This window comes from Mesoplodon bidens (assembly GCF_964165515.1).
Source record: "Mesoplodon bidens genome assembly, chromosome: 19".
NCBI classification, from domain to species: Eukaryota; Metazoa; Chordata; class Mammalia; order Artiodactyla; family Ziphiidae; genus Mesoplodon; species Mesoplodon bidens.
The window spans coordinates 51,865,627-51,889,725 of record NC_138179.1 but is presented as its reverse complement, the minus strand read 5'-3'; the positions used below and the strand labels follow the sequence as shown (position 1 = coordinate 51,889,725).

The following is a 24,099-nucleotide window of genomic DNA, read 5'->3' as shown; positions in this document are numbered from 1 at the left end:
ACAGCTGGGTCTTATTCCAGGCTCTGGGCCCAGGTATGGGCTGGGGGGTGTAAGGGGCTCAAGCAGGTCTGCCAGGGGATGGATGGAGGTGTCAGTGCATGCGCCCACACACCCCAACGAGGGCGCCCTCTCCAGCCCTGTTCTGAGCGGGTGCCCGCCCCTGACCCCAAAGCCCCAGTTTCTCCTTAAGTTATAGGTGGAGAAACCTGTCAGGAGGAACTGCCTCAGGGGATCCCAGTCCTAGGCCTTCACAGAGCAAGACTGGAAATTACTGAGGAAATGGCACAAGCAGTGTCATCCTAGGAGACAGGGTGCAGGGCTGGCACTGTGGGTTAAGAATCAGGAAATGTACTTCTGGTCCCAGCTCTGCCATGTAGTTGCTATGTGGCCTAGGTCAAGTTACTTAACCTCTCTGAGCCTGCTTCCTACTCTATAGGATATAACTCATACTACCTTTCAGGGTTGTTTGATTAAATAATATTTAGTAGGTGCTCAGTAAACATTAATTACAGATACACAAACACACACCAACCCTTGGGGTGAGTTCAGTGAAAAGAAAACTAAATCTGGAAGCAAAAACCAGTTTCAAATCCCACCTTTGCCATGTGTTAGAACAGTTATATATACAACAACCCACCTCGCCTCTCTGAGCCTTAGTTTATCCCTCTGTAAAATGGGAGCAATGCTTATTTAACAACCTTGTTTTAGGGAACAGGTGAGATACACGAAGACCTCTGCAAACAGGAATTACTGTAACAGCTGGAGTTTGTGAGCGCCCTCCCTCCCCTTTCCTGGGAAAGCGTGGACTCTGGTCCAAATGAAACCTAAACAATAAAACCTAAACAGTGCCAAGGCCTGGCCCCCCCGCCATGGGCTGAAATAACAAACTCAACGTCCTTCCTCCCTTGGGCCATAAAGTTTTATTGGAAGGTCAGGGGGAGAGCCAGGGATAAGGGTCCCTCCCCTCCCATGCCCCTACCCAGGGCAATCCCCCTGCAGCAGGGTACAAAGGCCAGGAGGCTGCCAGACTCAGAGGACCTTCGGGATGGACAGGTCGTTGTAGTAGGCGTCCTGGCCCTCCAGCAGGTTTCGGTAGGTGGTGATCTCCTGCTCCAGCCGGGACTTGATGTCCATTAGGTGCTGGTACTCCTGGTTCTGCCGCTCGGTGTCGGCACGCACATCGCTCAGCTGGGCTTCGACACCGCTGATCAGCACCTGGATCTGCGCCAGCTGGGCTCGGAAGCGAGCCTCCGTTTCGGCCAGCGTGCCTTCCAGGGCAGCTTTCTGAGGGCAGGGAGAGGGAAGGAGACTCAGCAGAGCCTGGTGCCCAGCGATGGCATGGGCCCAGCCACCATCCAGGCTGCCCGAGGCCGCTAGGACACGAGTGTGCATCCCACAGGGCAGAGGGCACATACCATGCTGAGCTGAGACTGCAGCTCGATCTCCAGACCCTGGAGGGTACGCCGCAGGTCGGTGACCTCCGTCTTGCTCATCTGCAGCTGCTCCGTGTGGCCAGCGACCTCCCTGTTCAGCTCCTCGGTCTGCAGGGAGAGGAAGCAGCGGGAGTAAGCGCTGAGGCAGACCCTCGCCTGGGGGCATTGAGCCCGCTCTCCTCGCCACCTCCCCAAGGGGCACCTGCCTCCCCCTCCATACCTGGCTGGTGAACCAGGCCTCAGCATCCTTCCGGTTCTTCTCAGCCATGACCTCATATTGGCTTCTCATGTCGCTCAGGATCTTGGCTAGGTCGATGCCAGGAGCGGAGTCCACCTCCACGCTGACCTGACCACCCACCTGGCCCTTCAGGACACTGATTTCCTAGAAAGATACAGCAGAGATGGGCATGTCAGGGCCCAGAGCCTGCTGGGCCTGAGCCAGGTCACTCCCCCGTCCCCCAGGCCATAGGGGGCTGGTTTTCAGGTGTAGACCAAGGAGCCAGCACTGGGGTACAGACGGGGTCACCACCATCCCCTGCTGGAACCCTTGGGAGCCACATGACACACTCAGGGCCAGGTCAAGGGTGCAGCAGATGTGGCCACGGTCAGAGGATACAGGATAAAAAAAAAGTGTCCTCAGCTCTGGGAAGCTGGGCGGGGATGGATGGGAAGCCCAGCTTGAAACCCACCTCCTCGTGATTCTTCTTCAGGTAGGCCAGCTCCTCCTTCAGACCCTCGATCTGCATCTCCAGGTCGGTCCTGGCCAGGGTCAGCTCGTCCAGCAACCTGCGCAGGCCGTTGATGTCGGCCTCCACGCTCACTCGCAGGGCGTGCTCCGTCTCAAACCTTTCAGAGGAAATAGTTGCAGTCAGGCCAGCATTTCCTCTGCACCTCTGAAGACTTCCCCACCTCCCCTGGGTTCAGGGGCCCGTGGGGGATGGGGTGTGCTTCAGACCAGCTGGGGTGGGTGAGAGCAGAGTCCATTCCCCCCACGGCACTGAGCCCCATAAGGGCTTGAGATTGCCCCCCTCCCCTGCCCTGGCTTCTGCAGCCCCCAAGGCAGAGACACTCACTTGGTTCGAAAGTCATCTGCAGCCAAACGGGCGTTGTCGATCTGCAGGACTATCTTGGAATTCTCAATGGTGGCACCAAGAATCTGGAAGGCGGAAGGCAGGAGGTTGGCACCAGTTCAGTACGTGGGCACTGTCCACCCACTTTCTTCCCAGAAGAGAGAGAAGAGCAAAGGAGTATGCGTGCCTGTGTGCCTCCACCACCTGGAGACCAAAGCCTCAGCCACCCCAGGCTGCCCATCAGCCTGCTCTCTGGGAGGCCTTGGAATGGGTCCAGGCCCGGGAGCTGGAGCAGGAGAAACTACTGCCAGGGAGGCTGAGCCAGGGGGGAACGGGAAGGGCAAGGAGGTAAGCCTGGGGGAAAAGTCTCCACGACCTGCACCCAGGGAAGCTCTAAATGCTCGTAGGGAGGCAACTTCTAGTGATCCGCAAACCAGATGCAAGGAGCACAGGGGTCACCCTGTGGTCTGACCCCCACTCAAAGCACCTCTGCTTTCAGGGAAGGGAAAGCCTTCTGTTGAGCACCTATCATGTGCTTGCACTTTATGCCTCCTCTTTGAGGCAAAATGTATTCCCTCGTGTAGGTCACAGTTATAAAGTTTGAAAGCACTACGCTCGTTGTTTACATCTCTAGCTCTCCCTCATCTACGGGTCTGGTCTAGGCCCCTGGCACCCAGCACCACGCCAGGCACAGGGTGGGCCCTGGCCTATGCTGTGGGGACTGTGTGTTTGGAGACCCAACGTGTGAGGCTGTTAAATGTCCCACCGGCTTCTGAAACATTTCTTCGGGACCGAGATCCCAGCTCTGAGCTGTTCCCTGTGGGCAGAGACCAAGTCCCACCCTGAAGGACCCTGAGGGCCCCCCACCAAGAGGCTGTAGCTGGGACTTGGGGTCTCCACCCACACGGCACTCTCCACAGGGGTCTTCACAAGCTCAGCATTCATCTCTCCTTTACCCAGTCCGGGGGCCACAGCATATGTCCCTCCTTGTCCAGGGGCCAGAGTTGGCCTCTCCCATTCTTCCTAGAGCTCCTCTAAGTCCCTAGTGGCCCCCTGGGCGGGAGAGGGGCTTCAGCCTCAGCGTGATGGAAACCAGACCCGCCCGGCCGGGAGAAAAGGAATGCAGAGGGCCCCACACCGGGGGCAGCGGAAGGCAGGTCTGGCCCGGCGAGAACCAGATTCCTCCCTGGCCAAACTCTTGCATTTCCCTGCTGCACAGCGACTCAGGTCCAGACCCCAGGGCAGCCCACAGCGCGCCCCATCTCTTCCCCCTCCTTCCTCCCCTCTTTCCCAGGCCTAGCCGACCGGCGCGCCTTCCTCCTCCCGCCCTCCAGTCCCCCACATTAACCCGCCGCCCCGCCCCAGGCCTCCACTTCCTGCCCCGAGGTCCTGCCCCTCCTCACCGGCCGGCTTCCCTCCGCCCCACCCTGCGGGCCCTCCCCCATCCTAACCCTCGCTCCCGCCCCGGCCGGGAGGTGGCTCTGCCGCCCGCCGCCCCCGCCTTGGGCCTCACGCGGCCCGCGGGGCTGAGTACCGGCGGCAGGTGCACTTCCCGCGGCCGGGCCGCCTCCCACCTGGTCCCGCAGGTCCTCGATGGTCTTGAAGTAGTGGCTGTAGTCGCGGGCGGGCCCGGGCCCCTGCTTCTGGTACCAGTCGCGGATCTTCACCTCCAAGTCGCCGTTGGCCTCCTCCAGGGTGCGCACCTTCTCCAGGTAGGACGCCAGGCGGTCGTTGAGGTTCTGCATGGTGAGCTTCTCGTTGCCCGCCAGCAGCCCGTCGGAGCCGGCCAGGGCGCCCGCATAGCCGCCGCCGTAGCCCCCGGAGGACGAGGACACGAAGCGGGCGGAGGACACCGACACGCCGCGGCCACCCGAGCCCCCGTGGATGCTGGGCGCGCGGAAGACGCCTCCCGCCCCGAAGCGCATGGAGCCGCTGCCCAGACCCCCGAAGGACGAGGTGGCCGACGACTGGCGATAGCTGTAGTTAGTCATGGCGAAGGAGGACGCGGGCGACACCGGTCGGAGTGGCTGCAGTCGGCGAGAGGAGTGGCGAGGCCCTCACCTGGCGCCTTTTATGCCCGGGGTTGGGCGGGGGAGGGGGGCCGGTGTCGGGCGGATATCTGAGGGCCCAGGAATTTGCAGGCTCCTGAGTGCAAATACGGGCGCTCTCCCCATTGGTCAGTTCCTGGCGGCTCTGCTTCCGACTCTCCCCTCCCGGGGGCCAGAGGCTCCTGCCCCCCGGGGAGCTGCCCCACACCAGCCCACTCCGACGCCCAGCCACACACCCCGCTGGCACACTCGTTCGGATCTTCACTCCCACCACACGTACACTTAGACATCCCCGCAATTCACATGCTGGCCCTCCCCCATTAAGATCACCCAGAGTTTGACACCCCCCAGGAATTACAGTTTTTCTGAGAGTACACGCCGAGACGTCAGCACCCCCCCACCGTGATCTCTCACTCAGAGTCCCCCCATCACATTCTGAGCCCCTTCCTTGTGATCAAAATGAACCCCCCCAAAGTACATTCACCTGATGCCTACGCCCCACTGGGAATTAAAGTCTCTCAGAACCTGCCCCTTGGGGATCACCAACACCCTGACCCCCCCTCAGTCCCCCACATGAGGTGCTCTGAGCTACAACTTCCCAGGCCTCCTGAGACAAAGCCACCCCACCCTGCTGTGGCCATACAAAGCCCCAAGGTGACAATAGGCTCCTGGGAACAGCTGCTGGGAGGGGTTCTGCAGCTGGACTGTAAAAGGCACCTTCAGAATCCCAAGCTCAAGCCAGAACCCCACCTGGGAGCTGAACCCCCGACTCAGTACTCTCACCAACCATCCACCCACGCCCCCCCCAACCAGGACAACCCTCTACCCTCTAACCCCAAAAGCATGCATTCGACACAGACTTACTGAAGTGATGCTGTAGTGAGGCATCTGAGCCTAAGGGAGGCGAGTAACTCGCCCATGAGACTTTTTTTTTTTCTTTTTGCGGTACGCGGGCCTCTCACTGTTGTGGCCTCTCCCGTTGCGGAGCACAGGCTCCAGATGCGCAGGCTCAGTGGCCATGGGTCACCGGCCCAGCAGCTCCGCGGCACGTGGGATCTTCCCGGACCTGGGCACGAACCCGTGTCCCCTGCATCGACAGGCGGACTCTCAACCACTGCGCCACCAGGGAAGCCCGCCCATGAGACTTTCAGCACCTGCTGCCCAGAGGCAGGATGGAATCCCTCCCTCCTTGTGAGCATCTCCAAGGAGGGTGTCAGAGGCTGAATCCTCCTGTGCCTAACTGTCCTGTCCTAGTCCACGAATGAATGACTGGATTGCTAGGGAGGCGCCCACACGCAACGTGGAGAGTTTCGATCATAGAGGAAGGAGTCCCTCCGCTCCACACACAACCCCCAGCCCCGTTCTTCATCCAGCTCAGTAATTCCACCCACCTTTTTGATTGCCTTGGAGGCCCCCCTGCCAGACACTGCAGGGCCCTGAAGCAGCCTCACCCCAGTTCCTGTCCGCAGGGACCTCACCCCTCCTCAGAACTGTCCCCACAGTTCCTTTGCATCCTTATGTCAGAGCAGCCCCCCAATCTCAGGACAGAGGCCCGGTGCCCTTTTGACAGGGTGGTAGGGAGATGGGTCAGTTACTCTCAGTTTCCTGTGAAATCTTAGGCCTCTTCTCTGCTTATTATCATCTGGGTCACCTGGGGCTAAATGAAGACTGTCCCCAGCTTCTGAAACCTGTCCCCAGTAAACTGTCTTCTGGCCACCAATTGATCCAGGAACAGGGGCAGCAAACCACCCCCCCCCCCCACACACACACACATAACCCACCAGGAGCAGCCCCAAGCCACTAGGAAAGCCAGCCTGAAGCTGTTTAAACTAGTGAATCAGACCTGCAAGTGGGTCCTGGGGCTCCAAGGGGGAGGAACACTCAAGGCTGGCCCTGAAAGCAGGGTGTGGCTGGGCTTTCACAAAGATTGTAGCTGCCAGGGCTGATCTGACGTGAGTCACTGTTTGGCTTTAAGGAGGAGGCCTGCTCCTGGGAGGGGAAGGGGGAGATTGGCCAGATAGTTGCTGGCACACCAAGCCCCAGCTGGAACCTCTGCTTCTGTGGCCTGATAGGAGAGTTTCGGATGGGACTTGCATGAGGAAACAAAGAATAGGACCAACAGTTCTCCTCCAAAGATTAACGGGTTGTGAGTTCACTAACCTTAAGAAGAGCTTAGAGTCCCAGCCCCCTAACCCCAAAGCCATAAGAACAATTGACTGCAGGGTAGTACCATTTACAAAGCCTTTTCAGATCTCATTGGATCCCCAAAGCAGCCCAGTGGAAAAGGTATTCTTATGCCCATTTTACAGATGAGGAAACAGAAGCTTTGAGAGGGACAGCCAGGAGTGTCAGATTCTGGCTTCCAGCCTCTTAACCCTCGGCCCCATGGCCTGGGGTCCTGAGTGCAACAGAGGCTGCACTCTTCCTTCCAAGGAAGTCCCAGCTCCAAAACGACTCCTTTGGGTTTCTTTCCCCCCAAATCCTAGGCTAACTCCAAAGACAGTCCCCTGCTCCCACTCTCTGGCCAGAACAGTGCCTAGCACCTTCCACCATGAGTTGTGTGGCTTTTAAACACTTCTCTGGCACATCAAGAACTCAAGAGAAAAAACTGTAAAGTCTGCCCCCACCCCCACCCCCCACCCCCAGAGACGGAACTGAGGAATCAAGCTGCAGTTCTCATTCAGTAAACAGACTGCCCACCCATGAGCAGAGTCCTTGATCTGCCTCTGGCTGAGTGAGGGCAAGAACCTGTAGAACCTGATCCGAGTAGCTCCTTTCCCAAGTCCTGATCTCCAGCCTGGGGGTCCACAGTCTGCAGAGGAGGGGCACACAGGGTCAGGAGTGATGAGAAGGGAACGTTTGAGCATGAAGGGATCCCAGAGAGGAAACTGCCCAGCCTTCCCCTGGCTTGTTGCTGCAGAGCCGCTGCCCCACGACATCCCTGTGGGAAAGGGGGGCCACTGTCAGATAGGATCAGAAACACTGCTGTCCCCACTCCCTTTTGGAAATTCACAATGCACGGTACTAAAGGCTGTGAAAACCTCAGTCCTTCATTTGTAAAATAGGGATAATAATCATAATAACAATCTAGCTCCTGGAGTTGTTTCAGTGATTAGATAGATGCTAATTAGATAGTAATGTACTATTTAATAATAACAATGTAACACAATAAATATTTATCATTTGATTGTATATGATGTATTATATACACGTAAGTATTATATTAAGTATTATTATTTAACTTCATTTAATCAGCAGTTCCAAAATATACTGGACCATGGCGTCTTTTGTCAGGTAATACCTATTAATAATCCATATGGCTGATCCAGTCCAAGGAAGCTCAGAGAGGTAAAGTGACTCGCCTGAGGTCACATGGCTAACTTGTGTCCAAGTCCTGAGGCCAACGGTTCTCTCTGCATCTCCACCTGGACCTACCCTAGAAGCTTCTTACACTAGAGCAAATGCAAATTGAAGTTCCCAGAGGGGAGAGATTCAAGGTAGGGGAGTTTTCATCATCCCTGAGGAAATGAAATAGTGGTTAGGGACCACTGGAAAGAAGTGAGGGTCCTAGTCCCTGGGTAGAACGAAATGGTGTGACTATGACAATAAGGGTGTCAATGACAATGATGACAAAGGTGATAATGATGACAGCCAGCATCTACTGGGCCAGCCTCTAGGTTAAACACTTAGTATACATTATCTCAACTAATCCTGTGACTTAAAGTGTTATCATCCCCATTTTACAGACCAAAAAACTGAGGCTCAAAAAGGTTACTAACTTGACCAAAGTCACACAAGTAAACAGTGGACCCAGGATTCAAGCCCAGATCTTTAACTCCCTAAAGCTGTAGTCCCAACCACTAACGCTGTCCCTCCTCTCATGAGTTGGGGGTTAAGGTGATCTCTTCCACTGGTCTGGAGAAAGGGTCATCAAGTTGGGAAAGGCATAGTGTCACCTGCCAAGGTCCCAACTTGTCCTCCCTGCTTGGATACACAAGTATCTGTTTGGTTAGTCAGTGGGTCATACAAACCAGATTCAAAGTTCAGCCTTGAAGAGGAGATGGGCTCGTGTACGTAAACAGAACAGAAGTCATAAGCTGGAGGACAGAAAGGAAAAGGATGCAAGACTTCATGAACTTGCCTGTCATGTAAATTGGTAACCCCTCCCTAAGCAACATCCCCTTCCTAAGGACCATCAACACAAGATACTCAGCTATCACTTTCTCACTCGCTCCTCCATTCAGCAAAAGTGTATCAAGTCCTATCCCCCAGGCAAGATGCTAGACGCTGGGATACAGAAGTAAATACGAGCCGTTCCTGCCTCTAAGAAGCTGACAGTCTGGCAGGGGATTATAGAGACATTTTGTTTTGATTAAATGTGGTAGATTGAATACCCACATTAATTTTTGCACCTTCCTAAAACCCTGTTAAGCTCACAGTAAAGGACTATTTTAAAAGAATAAAAGAAGAGACAACAGAAGATGCTAAATGGCCACAAAAATTTTAAAGCTCGAAAATGGTAACTAAAAGCAGACAAGAGGAAGCTGAGACCCAGGGCTCGGGAGCATAGGGAAGGGACAGAGATGGGGAGGGCAGGAAATCCACAGAAGCAAGAAGATTCTCAACGCAAAACCCAGAAGCTCGGGAACTGGGGCACCAGGGACCCTGAAAGGAGAGGTAGAAGATGGGACTGTGTTGAACTATTTGTAATGAGGTGGATGGACCTAGAGTCTGTCATACAGAATGAAGTAAGTCAGAAAGAGAAAGACAAATACCGTATGCTAACACATATATATGGAATTTTTAAAAAAATGTCATGAAGAACCTAGGGGTAAAACGGGAATAAAGACACAGACCTACTTGAGAATGGACTTGAGGATATGGGGAGGGGGAAGGGTAAGCTGTGACAAAACGAAAGAGAGGCATGGACATATATACACTACCAAACGTAAGGTAGATAGATAGTGGGAAGCAGCCGCAGAGCACAGGGAGATCAGCTCGTGCTTTGTGACCGCCTGGAGGGGTGGGATGGGGAGGGTGGGAGGGAGGGAGATGCATGAGGGAAGGGATGTGGGAACAGATGTATATGTATGACTGATTCACTTTGTTATAAAGCAGAAACTAATAAAAAAAAAAAGAAGATGGGACTGTGAACAGGGCTAGCTAGAAGTTTCTATAAACAGCACCAAATTAACTGGAAAGAATAGATGTACACGTATATGTATAACTGAATCACTCTGCTGTACACCTGAAACTAACACAACATTGTTTATCAACTATACTCCAATATAAAATTAAAATTAAAAAATAAAGTAGGAGTTGGGAAACTATGACCCATGGGCAAAAAACAAAACAACAACAACAAAAAACACCAATTTCCCCTCCCAGATCCCCAGCCCAACCAAGGGCAAGCAGGAGAAGACGGGAGATTCACTCTTCCCCATTGGACTGGAAAATTACAAAGTTTGATAACGTCAAGTGCTGGGAAAGATGTGGGCAAATGAACTTCCACAGACACATTAGTGGGAGGCAGGTTGCAGCCACCACTTTGCAGGGCGATTTGTCTGTGTCTTTCTTTAAAAAATTCCACACACCCTGCAAGCCCCAGTTCCACTCTTCTGCATTTACCCCAAAGAACACTTGGTCATATATTCAGGGGGGCATATAAAAAGATACTCTCTGAAGCATCGTTTGTAATAAAGGAAAGACGGAAACAACAACAGGTAGGGGGACAGTTGAGTAAACTATGTAACGTTCACATGATGTGAGAAGAATTAAACAGAATGAGTCATGTCAGTATTTAGTGACGTGAAGAATCTTAAAGAACCAGTTGCTGGGTAAAATAAAAGCAGCGGGAGAGCAATACATATAACATAATTAATGCTGACATACACTTAAAAGATGATATTTCTGGGCTTCCCTAGTGGCGCAGTGGTTGAGAGTCCACCTGCCGATGAAGGGGACACGGGTTCGTGCCCCGGTGCGGGAGGATCCCACATGCCGTGGAGCGGCTGGGCCCGTGAGCCGTGGCCGCTGAGCCTGCGCGTCCGGAGCCTGTGCTCCGCAATGGGAGAGGCCACAACAGTGAGAAGCCCGCGTACCGCAAAAAAAAAAAAAAAAAGATGATATTTCTACAAGTACATATGAATATGCACGTAAGCACATAAATAAGGAAGGAAACACACCAGACTGACAACAGAGATTTCCTTGGAGAGAAGCTGATTGAAGGATAGTAGTCAGGGGAACCCAGGCTTGTCTCTGCTATTCTAATTTTTTTTTTTGCCATACACGGGCCTCTCACTGCTGCAGCCCCTCCCGTTGCGGAGCTCAGGCTCCGGACGCTCAGGCTCAGCGACCATGGCTCACGGGCCCAGCCGCTCCACGGCATGTGGGATCTTCCCGGACCGGGGCACGAACCCGTGTCCCCTGCATCGGCAGGCGGACTCTCAACCACTGCGCCACCAGGGAAGCCCTGCTATTCTAATTTTTACAACAAGAATGTATTTACGTATTACTAGTTAATTAAAAATGATCAATTGTTAATTAAAAATAATTTATTAGGAAACACTATAGGATGGACATTTAGAACTGGCCGTATTTAATACAGTAAATCCCTCTTCCCTTCCCTGTACCCACAACACAGACCTCTGTGTCCCCAGTCATACACTCTGACATTCTAGTCTTGGGTTAGGAAAGGAGAGAGGACGTTTTGGAAAGAGGAGCAGTAGATGTGGGGAGAAAAGAGCCCCCACAAAAGGTTTCTAGGCTCCTGCCCCTACCCCTGGGTCCTTTGCTCTGATTTTCCCTCTTTATGAAGCAAGAAGGTGAGAAGGGAAAAGAAGAGAAGGCACAGAACTTTTCTTTTCTTTTTTCTTTTTTCTTTTTTTTTTTTGGCCACACCACGTGGCATGCAGCATCTCAGTTCCCCGACCAGGGATCGAACCCACGCCCCCTGCAGTGGAAGCACGGAGTCTTATCCACTGGACCACCAGGAAGTCCCATGACAGAACATTTCAAGAGGGACTTGGAAAGAATCTGGGTGCAGGAGGGCTCCTTCAGCTCGGATGACTTGAACCCGGGGGTGGGGGGGGCGAGGTTCCTTCTGTTCTGGTTCCCCAAGGATCGGAAGCCTTAGGAATATCCGGTGTCACCCTCTGGCAAGGACCTGGGGGTTCTCACGACGGGCAGCCAACCTCCCCAGGTAGTGCACGTGGACGGGTGGGCTGGAGCTGGAGTGACCCCCGCCTGAGCCTGCAACCAGCAGCCACCTTGAGAGCACATGGGAGACATTTGCGAGGGAGTTTCTAGGGGTGCTGGAGGGAGTAGCCACTCTATGGGCCACCATTCTGAAGCTGTTGACTCAGGCCTCCCTGGTGGCGCAGTGGTTAAGAATCGGCCTGCCAATGTAGAGGACATGGGTTTGAGCCCTGGTCCAGGGAGATCCCACATGCCACGGAGCAACTAAGCCTGTGCGCCACAACTACTGAGCCTGCACTCTAGAGCCCGCGAGCCACAACTACTGAGCCCACGTGCCGCATCTACTGAAGCCCGCGTGCCTATAGCCCGTGCTCCGAAACAAGAGAAGCCACCGCAATGAGAAGCCTGTGCACCACACAAAGAGTAGACCCCACTCGCCGCAACTAGAGAAAGCCCGCACGCAGCAACGAAGACCCAACGCAGGCAAAAAAAATCATAAACAAAAAATAAATTTATTAAAAAAGGAAAAAAAATATATATATATAAAACTATTGAGCCAGTAGGCATGTGGACCTCAAACAATAATCGGGTGTGTGGGTGCTGGGAATTCCCACGCAGGAGCGGGCAGGCAGGGAGTTGGGCAAAGGGAGGGAGCCCTCATTTCTGCCTGGGAGCAAGATGTTTCACAGAGGCACCACCCTTGAGCAAGAGGCTGAAAGACCTGTTGGTGTTTATCAGGCAGAAGGTCCTGGGAGAGTGGGATCACTGGGGCCAACTCAGGGGCCATTGGACGTTCAGTTCAGTTGGGGGCATGTGGGGGAGGGGCGAAGCCAGGGAAGAAGTCACAGGGGCTGTAAATCTCAGCCAAGGAGTTGATTTATCCTGAAGACAGTGGAAAGTCATTTCAACCAGGGATGTGATGTGGTCTATTTCATATTTTAGAAATTGCCGTGGGTTCCACGTGTTGAATGGGTTGGTAGGATGAGCGAGGCATGGCCAGGGGTGGGGAGACCAGGTTAGGTCTGCGGAGATAGTCCCCGTTGGGGATTAAGAGGGCCTGGACTTAGTCCTAGGATTGATGATGTAGAGTAAAGGATGGAGACAAGAAATGGCTGGCCATGCTATGGAGCAGCTTGCTCAGGCCAGGTGGGTGGTGTCACGGGGACCAAGGCCGGCAGTGGGGTGGGAGCTCCCCCCAACCCAAGTCCGGCTCCCTCTGCGGCAGTCATCGCTGTCTCTTCCCACAAGTGGGAACCCAGGGAAGGTGGGACACAGCAGGCTGGCCCAGGATGACCCCAGGTGTTCCTCTTAGAGTCCCCAGGGGAGGAAAAACCAGCCTGACAGGACTGGGACCAAGCATGGGAGCGGGGAGGGAGCGCTGAGTCCTGGGGAACTGCCTCAGGTCCAGACCAGTGGGGGAGGGAGAGGGTCAGCCTCCCGCCAAGTGCCACATTCCAGGCCCCAGGGAGACAGGACTGGCCTCTCCCTGCCCCTCCCCTCCCACGGGGCTGAGCGTACGTGACCAGGTTCAGCTCCTCTCCATACAAGCAGGGCTCTGGCCGGCCACTTAGCCAGGGGTACCTCTCTCTGCCTCTGCCCTGATTCTGGGCTACTTGGGCCCCATTTAGAGTCCTGCGCCAAACCTCGGCCCGTACCACATGAGCTGGAGCATGGGGAGGGCCAGACACAGGACAGAGAGAAAGAAAAATGTCCCGTGTCTGCCCTGATTTCCTAGAGCCCACCGTGGTCCCCTGAGTGGTCTTCTGCTAACTTCCCTCCCACCAGCATCCTCAAGGGAACCGGCGCTTCCTCCCTCAGGGTCAGAGGCTCTAGGATGTGGGATCCTTTCCATTTCAAAACTGATCTGATCCTGTGAACCCTACAGAGCCCTTGCTGACCTCCCCACAGCAAGGTTCCTGTCTGGGAACTGAAACTGTCTTCCTCAAAATCAGGTGTGGCTCCTGGACTCAAGCTATCTCAGCATTTTCACCAAACACCTGCTGTGCACCAGAGGCTGACCCTAGGCCGTGAGGGCCACATCCCTGCCCTCCAGGAGGGGAGCAGGCCCTTCCTCACACCTGGAGCATCCTCCCTTCTCACCTGCCTCCTTTACCTGGATGCCAGTAACTCTAGTCCCTGTTTCAGCGCTCAGCTTGGGCATCACCTCCTCTGGGACATCCGCCTGATCCACTCAGGCTGGGCCAGTTTTTCCCAGCCTCCGCAGCCCCAGCCCCCGGATTCGCCCCATCAAATGCCCTGGCTCTGTGTCCCCAGCTAGACAGAGCTTCCCCTCCGCATCTAGCCCCAGGCCAACACCAGCACTAGTAAAGGCTTAATAATTATTTGCTGGAAAAGATGCAAAAAAAGGAAGAAGACCTTTTTTGTTTTCATTCGACCAATAATTACAGATCACCCTCTATGTGCCAGTCACCTTCTAGACTCTGGGCTTCTAGAACAAAACAGTCAAAATCTCCCGCCCTGCTGAGCTTTCATGCTGGGTTTCTGCCAGCTTTCACACTGGCAGACAGTGTGATTCTAGGAGTGAGGGGTACACGGGGAGAAGCAAAGAAGGGAAGGAATAAAGGGTATTGGGGGGCATGGAAGAGAGGCCCCTGAGGAGGTGGCACATGGACAGAGACCTAAGGGAGGCAAAGGAGCCTCCGGATCCCTGGGGACCGGGCTGAGGGCACAGCAGAGGCAGACTCCCTGAGGAAGAATGCCCGGAGCTGAGAGGCATGTGCCAGGGGCGGGTGTGCAGGAGGGGAGTCCTGGAGGAGGCCAGGCACACAGGTCTGCAGTCTTACTAGGGAGCTGGGCTTTATTCTGAGAGTAAAGGGGCCTTGATCCAAGGAGCTCTGGAATCCCTGTGGCCGCTCTCCAGATCACAGACCAGGAGCCAAGGGAGGAAGCTGGAGATCTGATAAGAGACGCTGACAAAAGTCCAGGCAGGAGAAGCTGGGGGCTGGATCCAAGGAGATGTGAGAGGTTGGTGAGAAGTGGCCTGACGCGGGGCGTATCCTGACGCAGAGCCTACGGGTGGAGCTGATGGAGTCACGAGGAGCACGAGGGAAGGAGAAGAATCTAGGATGGCTCCTAGCTTGGGGCCTGAGCCTGGCATCTGCACTGCTGTCAGAGGACTGGTCTGGAGCCGTGGCTTATCTGATTCCCCCCTCCCCAAGAAGGTCAGTGGTCCCCCCGCCAGGGTCAGCCCTGTATCTGCTTTGGATGAAGTCCAGAACTAGGTTCTAACTGGGTTCTACTCACCAAGCACTCCCTGTGCCCACGTCTGCCAGCACCGGTGCCCACTGAGGGAGGGGGAAAGACAAAGGCTGTGTCCACACAGGCCCTGCCCACACGGAGCCCACAGTCAGGGCCAGGAGTAGGGAGGTGACTTCTCACCAGAACCTGTGTTTTCCAACATCTCAACAGAGGAACAGTGTACATGTATCACCTCTATAATCTGGGACGGAAGGTGTTTACATATTTTCAATTCTGACTTGCCTTAGGCTTCAGTGGCCTCAGTCTGGCAAGTGAGGCCCAGCAGACTGGGGGAAGGGTGATCAGGTTGGCCAAGCTCCTGGAAAAACAGCTACTTCCCCAGGGAGGAGGGCAGATGGAAGCGTGTGTGTTGGGGGGCGAGGGGGGGGTACATTCTTGAGAGCAGCTGGAATTCAGAGCCCTCTGGAGACAGAATGCTGAGCCTTGACCCTCCTGGCCCTTCCTGGCTCCTCTCGGCTCTTCCTGGCTTCTCCTGGCTCCAGCCGGTTGCAGGATAAACATTCATTAAGTAGAAACCACAAAGAATCCTAGAACAAGGCGGGCTGCCAGAAGCTGGGAACAAAGGAGGGCCCCAGGTCTGGGGTGTGCTGGGGGAGAGGCCCTTTGCCCAGAGAAGGAACAACTGAGGCCCCGTCCTCTGCCAGGGGCCTGGTATCCAAGGGGCGTTTTGATCAGCCAACAGTCGACTGAGAGGCAAAATGCGCCCCGCCCCAGACAAACACACACACACTCCATTAATGGAGGGCAAAACCTCACTGGCTCCCTTGGGTGCTTCCCTGCCATTCCAGGCAGGACCTACGGGATGCCAGCCCCAGCCCTCACCGGGGCACCCAAGCACCAGGCCTGAGGCCTTCCAGCCGCCACCAGGGAAGCTCGGGGCATCAGCTCTGGAGCCACAGGGCCAGGAAGCCCTCCAGCCACCCCAGCCTGAGCCCCAGCCCTGTCCAGTGGAATGTGCTGGGTTTGAGAGGGGGCGGGGACTTCCTTTGCAGGCCTGGTCTGGGATTAGGGCAGGGGCCTGAGGAGACCAGAACATGCGGCGAAGACATCAATCCTAGCTCAGCAAACACTCAGAGAGGTCCCCGGCAGGCAGAAACCCAACCAACACCTTCAGGCAGAGATCCGTATCTGGGGTTTCAGAAGGAAGGGTTTGAGCCGGTGAGGGGGAGGGGAGGCTCCGGGAACCCGGAATCTGCCATTCCTGCCAGGCCCACTTTACCTTGTCCTCACGGGCATCTTGACCACTAAGAAATACGGTAAACCTCCGCTGCAGGCCGAGCAAGAGGATGGGAGGGCGGAGACCTCCTCACCCCGAGGTTTTCAAGTCTGGCCTGACCACACACACTCACACACACTCACACACCCACACTCACACTCACACGTACACACACATTCACTCACTCTCACACAGGTGTGCACACACTCGCTCACTCACACACCTGTACATATGCACACGTGCCCACGCTCTCACACTCTCCACACTACTCAACTGTGTGCTCACACATACACTCACACACTTACACTCACGTGCTCACTGTCACATGCATACACGCTCGTTCACTCACACGCGTGCACACACTCTCCACACTCATATAGTCACACACTCACATGCTCACACATACACACACACACACACTTACACACTCACATTCCTCCATCCAAAGCAGCTCTGACCTCACTGGTTTCTCACAGCCAGCTTCCTGTAAGGTTTCACTTGAGCAGAGGATTGTCCCTCTTCTAAAGCTCAACGACTGGCACTTTCACCCAACTCCATCAGGTTGTAGGTCAGGAGACAGAGACAGGAGAGAGACTTGGCCTCCCTGAGGTCACACAGCTGGTTTCCCGCAGCCGAACTGAGACCAGCAGGCAGGTGCCCTGGAACCAAGCTGTCTGCCCCCAGGGGAAGAGCTGAGCTCACAGACGAGAAAGGGGTAAACACCGCAGGCTCCTGACAAGAGCAGGTGACAGGCCAGGGGCAGAGGAGGGACACGTACAGAGGACTGCGGGAGCTCAGGGAAGGAAAGCCGCCCTGTGAGGCCTGGGGTGAGCAGGGAGGCGCACCTGGAGGCGGCGGACTGAGCAGAGCCCAGGGTGAGCAGAGTGAGGACACCAAGGTGGCAGATGGGTGGAAAGTTCCAGAAAGGGTGCTGTAAAAACAGCCCAAATGTGTCGAGTCCTTACTACATGCCTGGCTCTGTTCAAGTATGTAGCAAACACTGACTTGTTTAAATCATAAAAGCTCCCCTGTGCTGTAGATACTTTTGCAAACAGCAATAACCCCATTTTACCAACTAGGAAACTGAGGGCCCACGCAAGGATGGTGGATATATCACATCCAATCCTCCTATTGGTGTTACAAGCTATCAGCTATTGGAGGCCCTCCCTGTGCCAGGCACTGTTCATTACATATGACTTTTATTTATCTCGCACAAACCCTCTGAGGTTGGTGCTGTTAGCCCCATTTCAGAGATGAGGAAACTGAGGTTCTGAGACGTTAAGTAACTGGCCTTGGATGACATGGCCTTAAAATAAATAGTGGATCCATGAATCAAACCCAAGCCACATTTTATAGGGGAGGAAACTGAAGCTCAGGGTGGTGAAGTAACTGGACCAGGCTAATGAGTAGCCTTTCACTACAGAATTTGTGGAAACAACCAAGGGAAAATATTGGCAAGCTATATCATGAACCCAAGGCCAATAGCCTTAAGACATTTAGAGTTCCTACAAATAACCAAGTAAGAGATCAACAACCCAGGAGGAAAAAAGAGCCAAGCATGTGAGCAAAGAGTTCCCAGAATATATATATATATATATATATATATATATATATATATAAAATATATCTCAGGATATACAAATTGCATTTAGACATATGAAAATGTTCAACCTCACTCACAATAAGAGAAATGCAAATTTAGACTATCAGGATTTCTCATTTTTTACATGTCAGATTGGTAAAGATGAAAAGGTAACTTACTATTTGTTGGGCATATGGGGAACTAAAAAATCCATCCATTGTTGATAGCAGGAAAATCAGTATAAAATCTATGAACAGTGATTTCCAACTTCCATCAAAATTTTAAATATAATTCTTTGACCCATCAACTTCTCTTACAGGTATTTATCTTTTAGGTGTATTTTTGCACACATGCAAAATGACATGATGTACTAGGATGTTCATTGCAGTGTTATTTATAATAGCAAAAGGTGGAAGTATCTAAATATCCATTGTATGACACCTCTACACAATACAATATTGTGCAACCATCAAAAAGAATGAGGCAGCTCTATATGGGACTGATAGGAAAGATTTTCCAAATACTTAGATGAAAAATAAGATTGCAGAGCAAAGAATATCGTTTGCTACCCTTTGTATGTGTGCTCCAGGGAAGAACTTGAACACACATATATTTGTATATGCACAGGATAGCTCTAGAAAAATACACAAGAAAGTGATGGCAAGGAATGCTTCCTGGGAGGGGAGCTAGGAGATTGGATTCAAAGGATGCAGGAAGACTAACATTTTGTTGTCTATCCTTCCTACTTTTTTTTTTTTTTTTTTTGCGGTACGCGGGCCTCTCTCTGTTGTGGCATCTCCCGTTGCGGAGCACAGGCTCCGGACGCGCAGGCTCAGCGGACATGGCTCACGGGCCCAGCCACTCCGCGGCATGTGGGATCTTCCTGGGCCGGGGCACGAACCCATGTCCCCTGCATCAGGCGGACTCTCAACCACTGCGCCACCAGGGAAGCCCTATCCTTCCTACTTTTAAATTTTGTACTATATTGTGCATGTAGTACCTCTTCCAAAAACTACATATAAAATACATTTGTGAAAAAAAAACAAACTTGGGCTTTCAGACCTGCCAAGAAATTTGGATGGCCTGGGACCCCAAGCCTGGGCCCAGTAGGGCCTCAAGACTTCAGCCCCTCTGGAGCTCGGTGGCTGCAGGTGGCCTCCCTGACCTGTGTCCAGAGCCATGCCCAGGAAGCATCATTCACTGCCTCACTCATCTGTCTGCCACGCATGTGCTCTGAGCCAGGCCCTGCGCCAGGTGCAGAATACAGAGAGAGATGAAAGAGACCCAGGCCCAGCCCCTGGCCAGCTCCTGTATAGTGGGCAAGGTGGAGGCAGAGCAAAGGAAGATCTGTACAAATAACTATGGGGCAGAGGCTAAGCAGTTTAGTGCAGCAGTTAAGATTAATGAGTGACTGTGTAGTAGGCCAGTGACAAGCTGGCCTTGGAAACGAGCCACACCTCTGTTTATGAACTACTCGTTAGCCTGGTCCAGTTGTTTCACCGTCCCGAACTTCCTTCAGTTTCCTCCCCTATAAAATGTGGCCTGGGTTTGATTCATGGATCCACTATTTATTTTAAGGCCAGTTACTTAACATCTCAGAACCTCAGTTTCCTCATCTCTGAAATGGGGTTAACAGCACCAACCTCAGAGGGTTTGTGCGAGATAAATAAAAATCATATGTAATGAACAGTGCCTGGCATAGGGAGAGCCTTCAACAGCCGATAGCTTGTAACACCAATAGGAGGATTGGATGTGACATGTCCACCATCCCTGCGGGGACGGCCGCTCAGCAGGTGCTGAGTTTTGTCAGTGAATGCAGGGCATTCAGCAGCTGGGAGCAGTTCAGTGTGGCTGCGGAGTAAAGTTGGAGGCATGGAGGCTGGGGAAGGCCATGGAGGGGAGTGAAGTCCAAACCCACACTTCCATGGGGGAGAGAGTGGTACTGATTCTAAAGCCGTCTGCTGTGGGGGTCACATGGGTGGGAGGGGAGCAGGCAAAATGGAGAACAGTCACTGAGGGACAATTACAAAGGCCAAACTGGCCATGACTGGTACCTCAATAAAGCAGGGGATTGCTAAACAGCGATGCTAACCGGTACCCACAGGGCCCGCCCCAGCCCCACCATCCCTCTGGGGCAATGTTTGCCCCCGCATCTCAGAGGCCAACTATGTGGATTTGGAAATGGAGCAGGCACTGGACTTTCAGCTTTTCCAGGCCTGTTCCCCCAAACCACACCTTCCTGCAACCAGACACCAGGTGCCGGCATGCCTCTGCTCCGCCATCCCCTCCACCTGCAGTGTCCTTGCCCTCAGCCATCAGAGCTCGAACCCTACCCCTTCTCCAGTGCCCGATGTGATAGGCAGATAGTGACCCTCCAGAGATGTACAAATCCTGATCTCCGGGACCCGTGACTATGTATCTCACATGGCAAAAAGGGAGTCTGCGAATGTGATTAAGTTAAAGACCTTGAGATGGAGACATTATCCTGGATCATCTAAATGGGCTCAGTGCAACCACAAGGGTCCTTATAAGAGGGAAGCAAGATAGTCAAAATCAGAGACAGGAGATGTGACCACAGAAACAGAGGTTGGAGTGATGCTCATTGAAGAAGGAAGGGGCCACAAGCCAAGGAACGCAGGTGGCCTCTAAAAGCTGGAAAAGGCAAGGAAACAGATTCTCCCCTAAAACCTCCAGAAGGAACACAGTTCTGCTGACACCTTGATTTTAGCCCATAAGACCCATTTCAGACTTCGGACCGTTAGAACTATAAGATACTAAGATTGTGTTGTTTTAAGACACTAAGTTTGAGGTAACTTTTTCGAGCAGAAACAGGAAACCAATACCCCGCTTCCTCCTTCAAGCCTCTGCGACCCCGGCACCCTGTCCACCCGAACTCCTTCCCTCCTCTAGCCCACCTGGTGCTTTACCTGACCCTCTCCTTCGGCTGTCCTCTCCCCACCTGGTGAGAGTTAGATAACTCCTCTACTAGATGGTGAGCTCCTTGAGGGCAAGGTCTGGCTATTTATGTTTGTGTCCCCACCACGCTGATAATTCTTCTGCATCCTTCCAGATGTACTCTCCACCCTTCTTGGCCCTGCTCTGTGCCCCGACGGCTAATCTCTGGCTGCCCCGTTGGATCAGCCAGTGGGGGGCAGCTACAGGAGATGGACAGGAGGGAAGAAAGACGCTGGGCATATACTCCCCCCCAGGGCAGCTGTGGTCGCTGCTTCTGCAGAGCAGCCCTCCTGCCCTCAGCCCCCAGCAGCTCCCATCACACTGCTCCCCCCTCCACTGTCCCTTCAGCTCCCATGCTCCCCCCCGCACCCCGGTTGTTACCCCATCCCTGCTCCTGTCCAGACCTCCAAAAATAGTTCTTTCTCTAAAGTCCTTTCAGCTGACCCCGAGAATCATTGTATCCTGTGGGCACCCTGACCCATGCAGGTGTGGCAGTCAGTTACAATGGGCCTGCTGCCCATGTGGACACCGCCTCGGTCTGTTCTGTCTTAGACGGTGACTCCACCAGGGCTGGGAGAGGCCCACGGAGCATTCTTCTCCACCCCCAGACCTTCAGGCAGGAAGAAAAGCCTTAGCAAGGAGGGAGAGCAGGAGGGAGTCGGCCGCAGGTGGGGCAAAGCAGCCTGGCCCTCACTCCCATCAGGTCCTCTGGACCCCACTGCCCACACCTTGAGAGATCCCAGCCACATTTCTCCTCTGGCTCCACCGCTGCTCCTGGGGCACATGGGCAGGGCAGGAGCTGGTGGGGTGGGGCTGGCGCAGTGCCACACCATTGCCTCCTTCTGCAGGGCTGCCTCGGTGCCTGGTGCCACCAGGCCTGGCCAGCTGCCATACTCCCTCCCCTTCACTCCCCAGGGTCTGGGCTGCTAAGTGACTCACCCCACATCCCTCACACCCTGCCCTGCCCCTGACCCCCCCAGCCCTGGCCCCTGTCAGCCCCATCTCCACACTGATTCCAACAGCCTGAGCAGTGCTGCCCCACGCTCTGCACCCCCGGAATCCAGGGAAGCTTGCCCCTGCCTCACGGAGATAAAGCAGGCCTCGGACATCCCAGCCCAGACCCGGCGCCCCCCACATTTCCAACACTAGCTACACTAGACCAGGCGCCCGGACGTAACTTTCCAAAGGAGATCACTACCACCCATTTCACAGATGACACTGAGGTACAGAGAGGTAAGTGACTTGCTGAAAGCCACAGGGGCAGGTGGCATTGGCGCGGACTCCAAAGCCCTCTGCCTCCAGCCATGGCAGCTTTCCCATTTACCCTGAGCCAAACTCAGGGAAGTCAACAGTATGGAGGAAAGGGCTCTGGGTGTCGAGTCCAAAGCACTGGATGGAGTCTGGGCTCTGAGAGAAGAGGGAATTGCAAGGCGGATCAGAGGCTGGCATCTGGGCCACGGAAGGAGGCGGTGGTGTCCGCCCCCGAGCCAGCCACGGCTTCGGAAAGAGCAGGCTGCGGGCCACCGGGCTGACTTTACAAGCTCCCCGGCCGCGTGCAGCTCCCTGCGTCCTCAGCGTGCTGAGATCATGACGCCTGTGCGGCGGGCGCCCAGGACCAGGCCAACTCGGCGCCACAGCGCCCCCTGGAGGCCTCATGGGGACTCGCCGCCCTGCCACGGGAGGCGGCCCTCCCCTTTCTGCATCTCTGACTGTGCTCAATTCTGAGAAGAGAGGAAGGGTCAGAGAGGTCTGTCTGGGCAAGGCAGGCCCTACACTCCAGTCTACTCCTTGGCCTCCCTATGGAGAGCAAACGGGCCCTGATCTGAGAGTGGTACAAAAGAAAGAGCCCCAGAAGGGCTAGAAGTCCAAAGGCCCAGATTCTCGCTGTGGGACCCTGGGCGTGTGTCTTTCCCTCTCTGGGCAACAGAGGAGTGGAGGAGGCCATCTAAGGAAACGTACCTCCCCTCCCAATTCTAAAATTGTAGTTTGACACTTAGTTGCCTCCAACGCAAAATGGCCACAAGGGGCCGCTGCAGCCACAGCTGGGAAAGAAGCTGGAGCTCATAGAAACTGGCCACACCTTCCCAGCTGAACTACCTGGCCGCGCCAGGGCCCCGCCACGACCTCGTGGGCAGTCAGCCCAGCCTCCCTCCTCCCAGTACCATCCCTGCTGGAATCATAATGTAACCCAAATGTTTACAAACTTCCCAGAATAGGACAGTCCCCTCAATTCATAGTTCTATTGGGGGTGGAGCTTAGTGGGACCATTAGGAGATGCAGCTACAGAAAGCTGGGCAAACTAGGAGCATATATCCAGTGAGACCTAGAAACACCCCTAAATCCCTTGTAAGGGACTAAGACAAGATGCCAGAAGGAAATCCAGTGAGCCATGGAATCCCATGTACGTGGGCTCAAATCCAGGAGGGTAGGGAGTCCCCAATTCGCTGTTGGTCCTTAGACAAGTCAGTGAACCTCTCTGAACTCTGATTTCTTCCCAAAACCACCTGGTAGGAGGAAACCCTCTGGAGGTGGGGTCAGTATTTGAACTGGGGGACCCACCCCCAAGTTCCCCCCATCCCCAGCAGTTGCCCTGCACAAATAGGAAATGTGGGCATAGGCAAAGGGCTCATAGCAGCCTCAGAGCAACCCTTGAGATCACTCTAGAGATGTGACATTAGAAGATTCCTCAGCCTAACCCTCCTACACTGCTGTAGGGAATGTAAATTGGTGCAGCCACTAGGTAGAACCGTATGGAGATTCCTCAAAAAACTAAAAATAGAGTTGCCATATGATCCAGCAATTCCACTCCTGGGCGTATATCCAGACAAAACTCTAATTTGAAAAGATACACACATCCCTATGTTCATAACAGCACTATTCACAATAACCAAGACATGGAAGCAACCTAAATGTCCATCAACAGATGACTGGATAAAGAAGATGTGGTACATATATACAATGGAATACTACCCAGCCATAAAAAGAATGAAATAATGCCAACTGCATGGATGACCTGGGAAGGGGACTGAGGACCCAGATTTAACGGCAGGAGCAGCTTTGGACACAGACTCTCTTGTTTTCCTTTACCCTTAGTCCCACAAGCATCACTCCATCTCACAGGGTCTTAGAGGCTCTGAATACTCCTTGTTCATTCCCATAAAGTTCTCCCTGTGCTTCCTAGACATTTCCTCTGAAAATTCCAAAGCATCTCAGACAGGACCAAGAAGAGAAGCGAAAGGAAGAAAACCAAGAGAAGAGAAAAGAGGATTTTGTTTTTTTCGTGTTTGGGCCTAAGAAAAAACTAGAGCAACTTTCCCCT

General features: G+C 53.9%; 1 protein-coding gene across 1 annotated transcript; it reads right to left on the bottom strand.

Moving 5' to 3' along the window:
• Positions 1 to 903: 903 nt before the first annotated feature.
• LOC308607849 (keratin, type I cytoskeletal 19) lies at positions 904 to 4,565 on the bottom strand. The gene is made up of 6 exons (XM_081220185.1): positions 4,078 to 4,565; positions 2,507 to 2,589; positions 2,123 to 2,279; positions 1,654 to 1,815; positions 1,416 to 1,541; positions 904 to 1,284 (listed from the first exon to the last, which is right to left on the bottom strand). Exons 1-6 carry the CDS (start codon positions 4,492 to 4,494, stop codon positions 1,030 to 1,032), a joined length of 1,200 nt encoding a protein of 399 aa, XP_081076311.1. The 5' UTR covers positions 4,495 to 4,565; the 3' UTR covers positions 904 to 1,029.
• Positions 4,566 to 24,099: the final 19,534 nt, after the last annotated feature.

Excerpts from the sequence above, each read along its gene's own strand:
- LOC308607849 (XM_081220185.1), bottom strand. The coding sequence starts at position 4,494 with ATGACTAACTACAGCTATCGCCAGTCGTCGGCCACCTCGTCCTTCGGG. Across the intron at positions 2,280-2,506 it reads GCAGATGACTTTCGAACCAA|GTTTGAGACGGAGCACGCCC; the intron begins GTGAGTGTCTCT and ends TTCCTCTGAAAG. Across the intron at positions 1,285-1,415 it reads TGCAGTCTCAGCTCAGCATG|AAAGCTGCCCTGGAAGGCAC; the intron begins GTATGTGCCCTC and ends CCCTGCCCTCAG.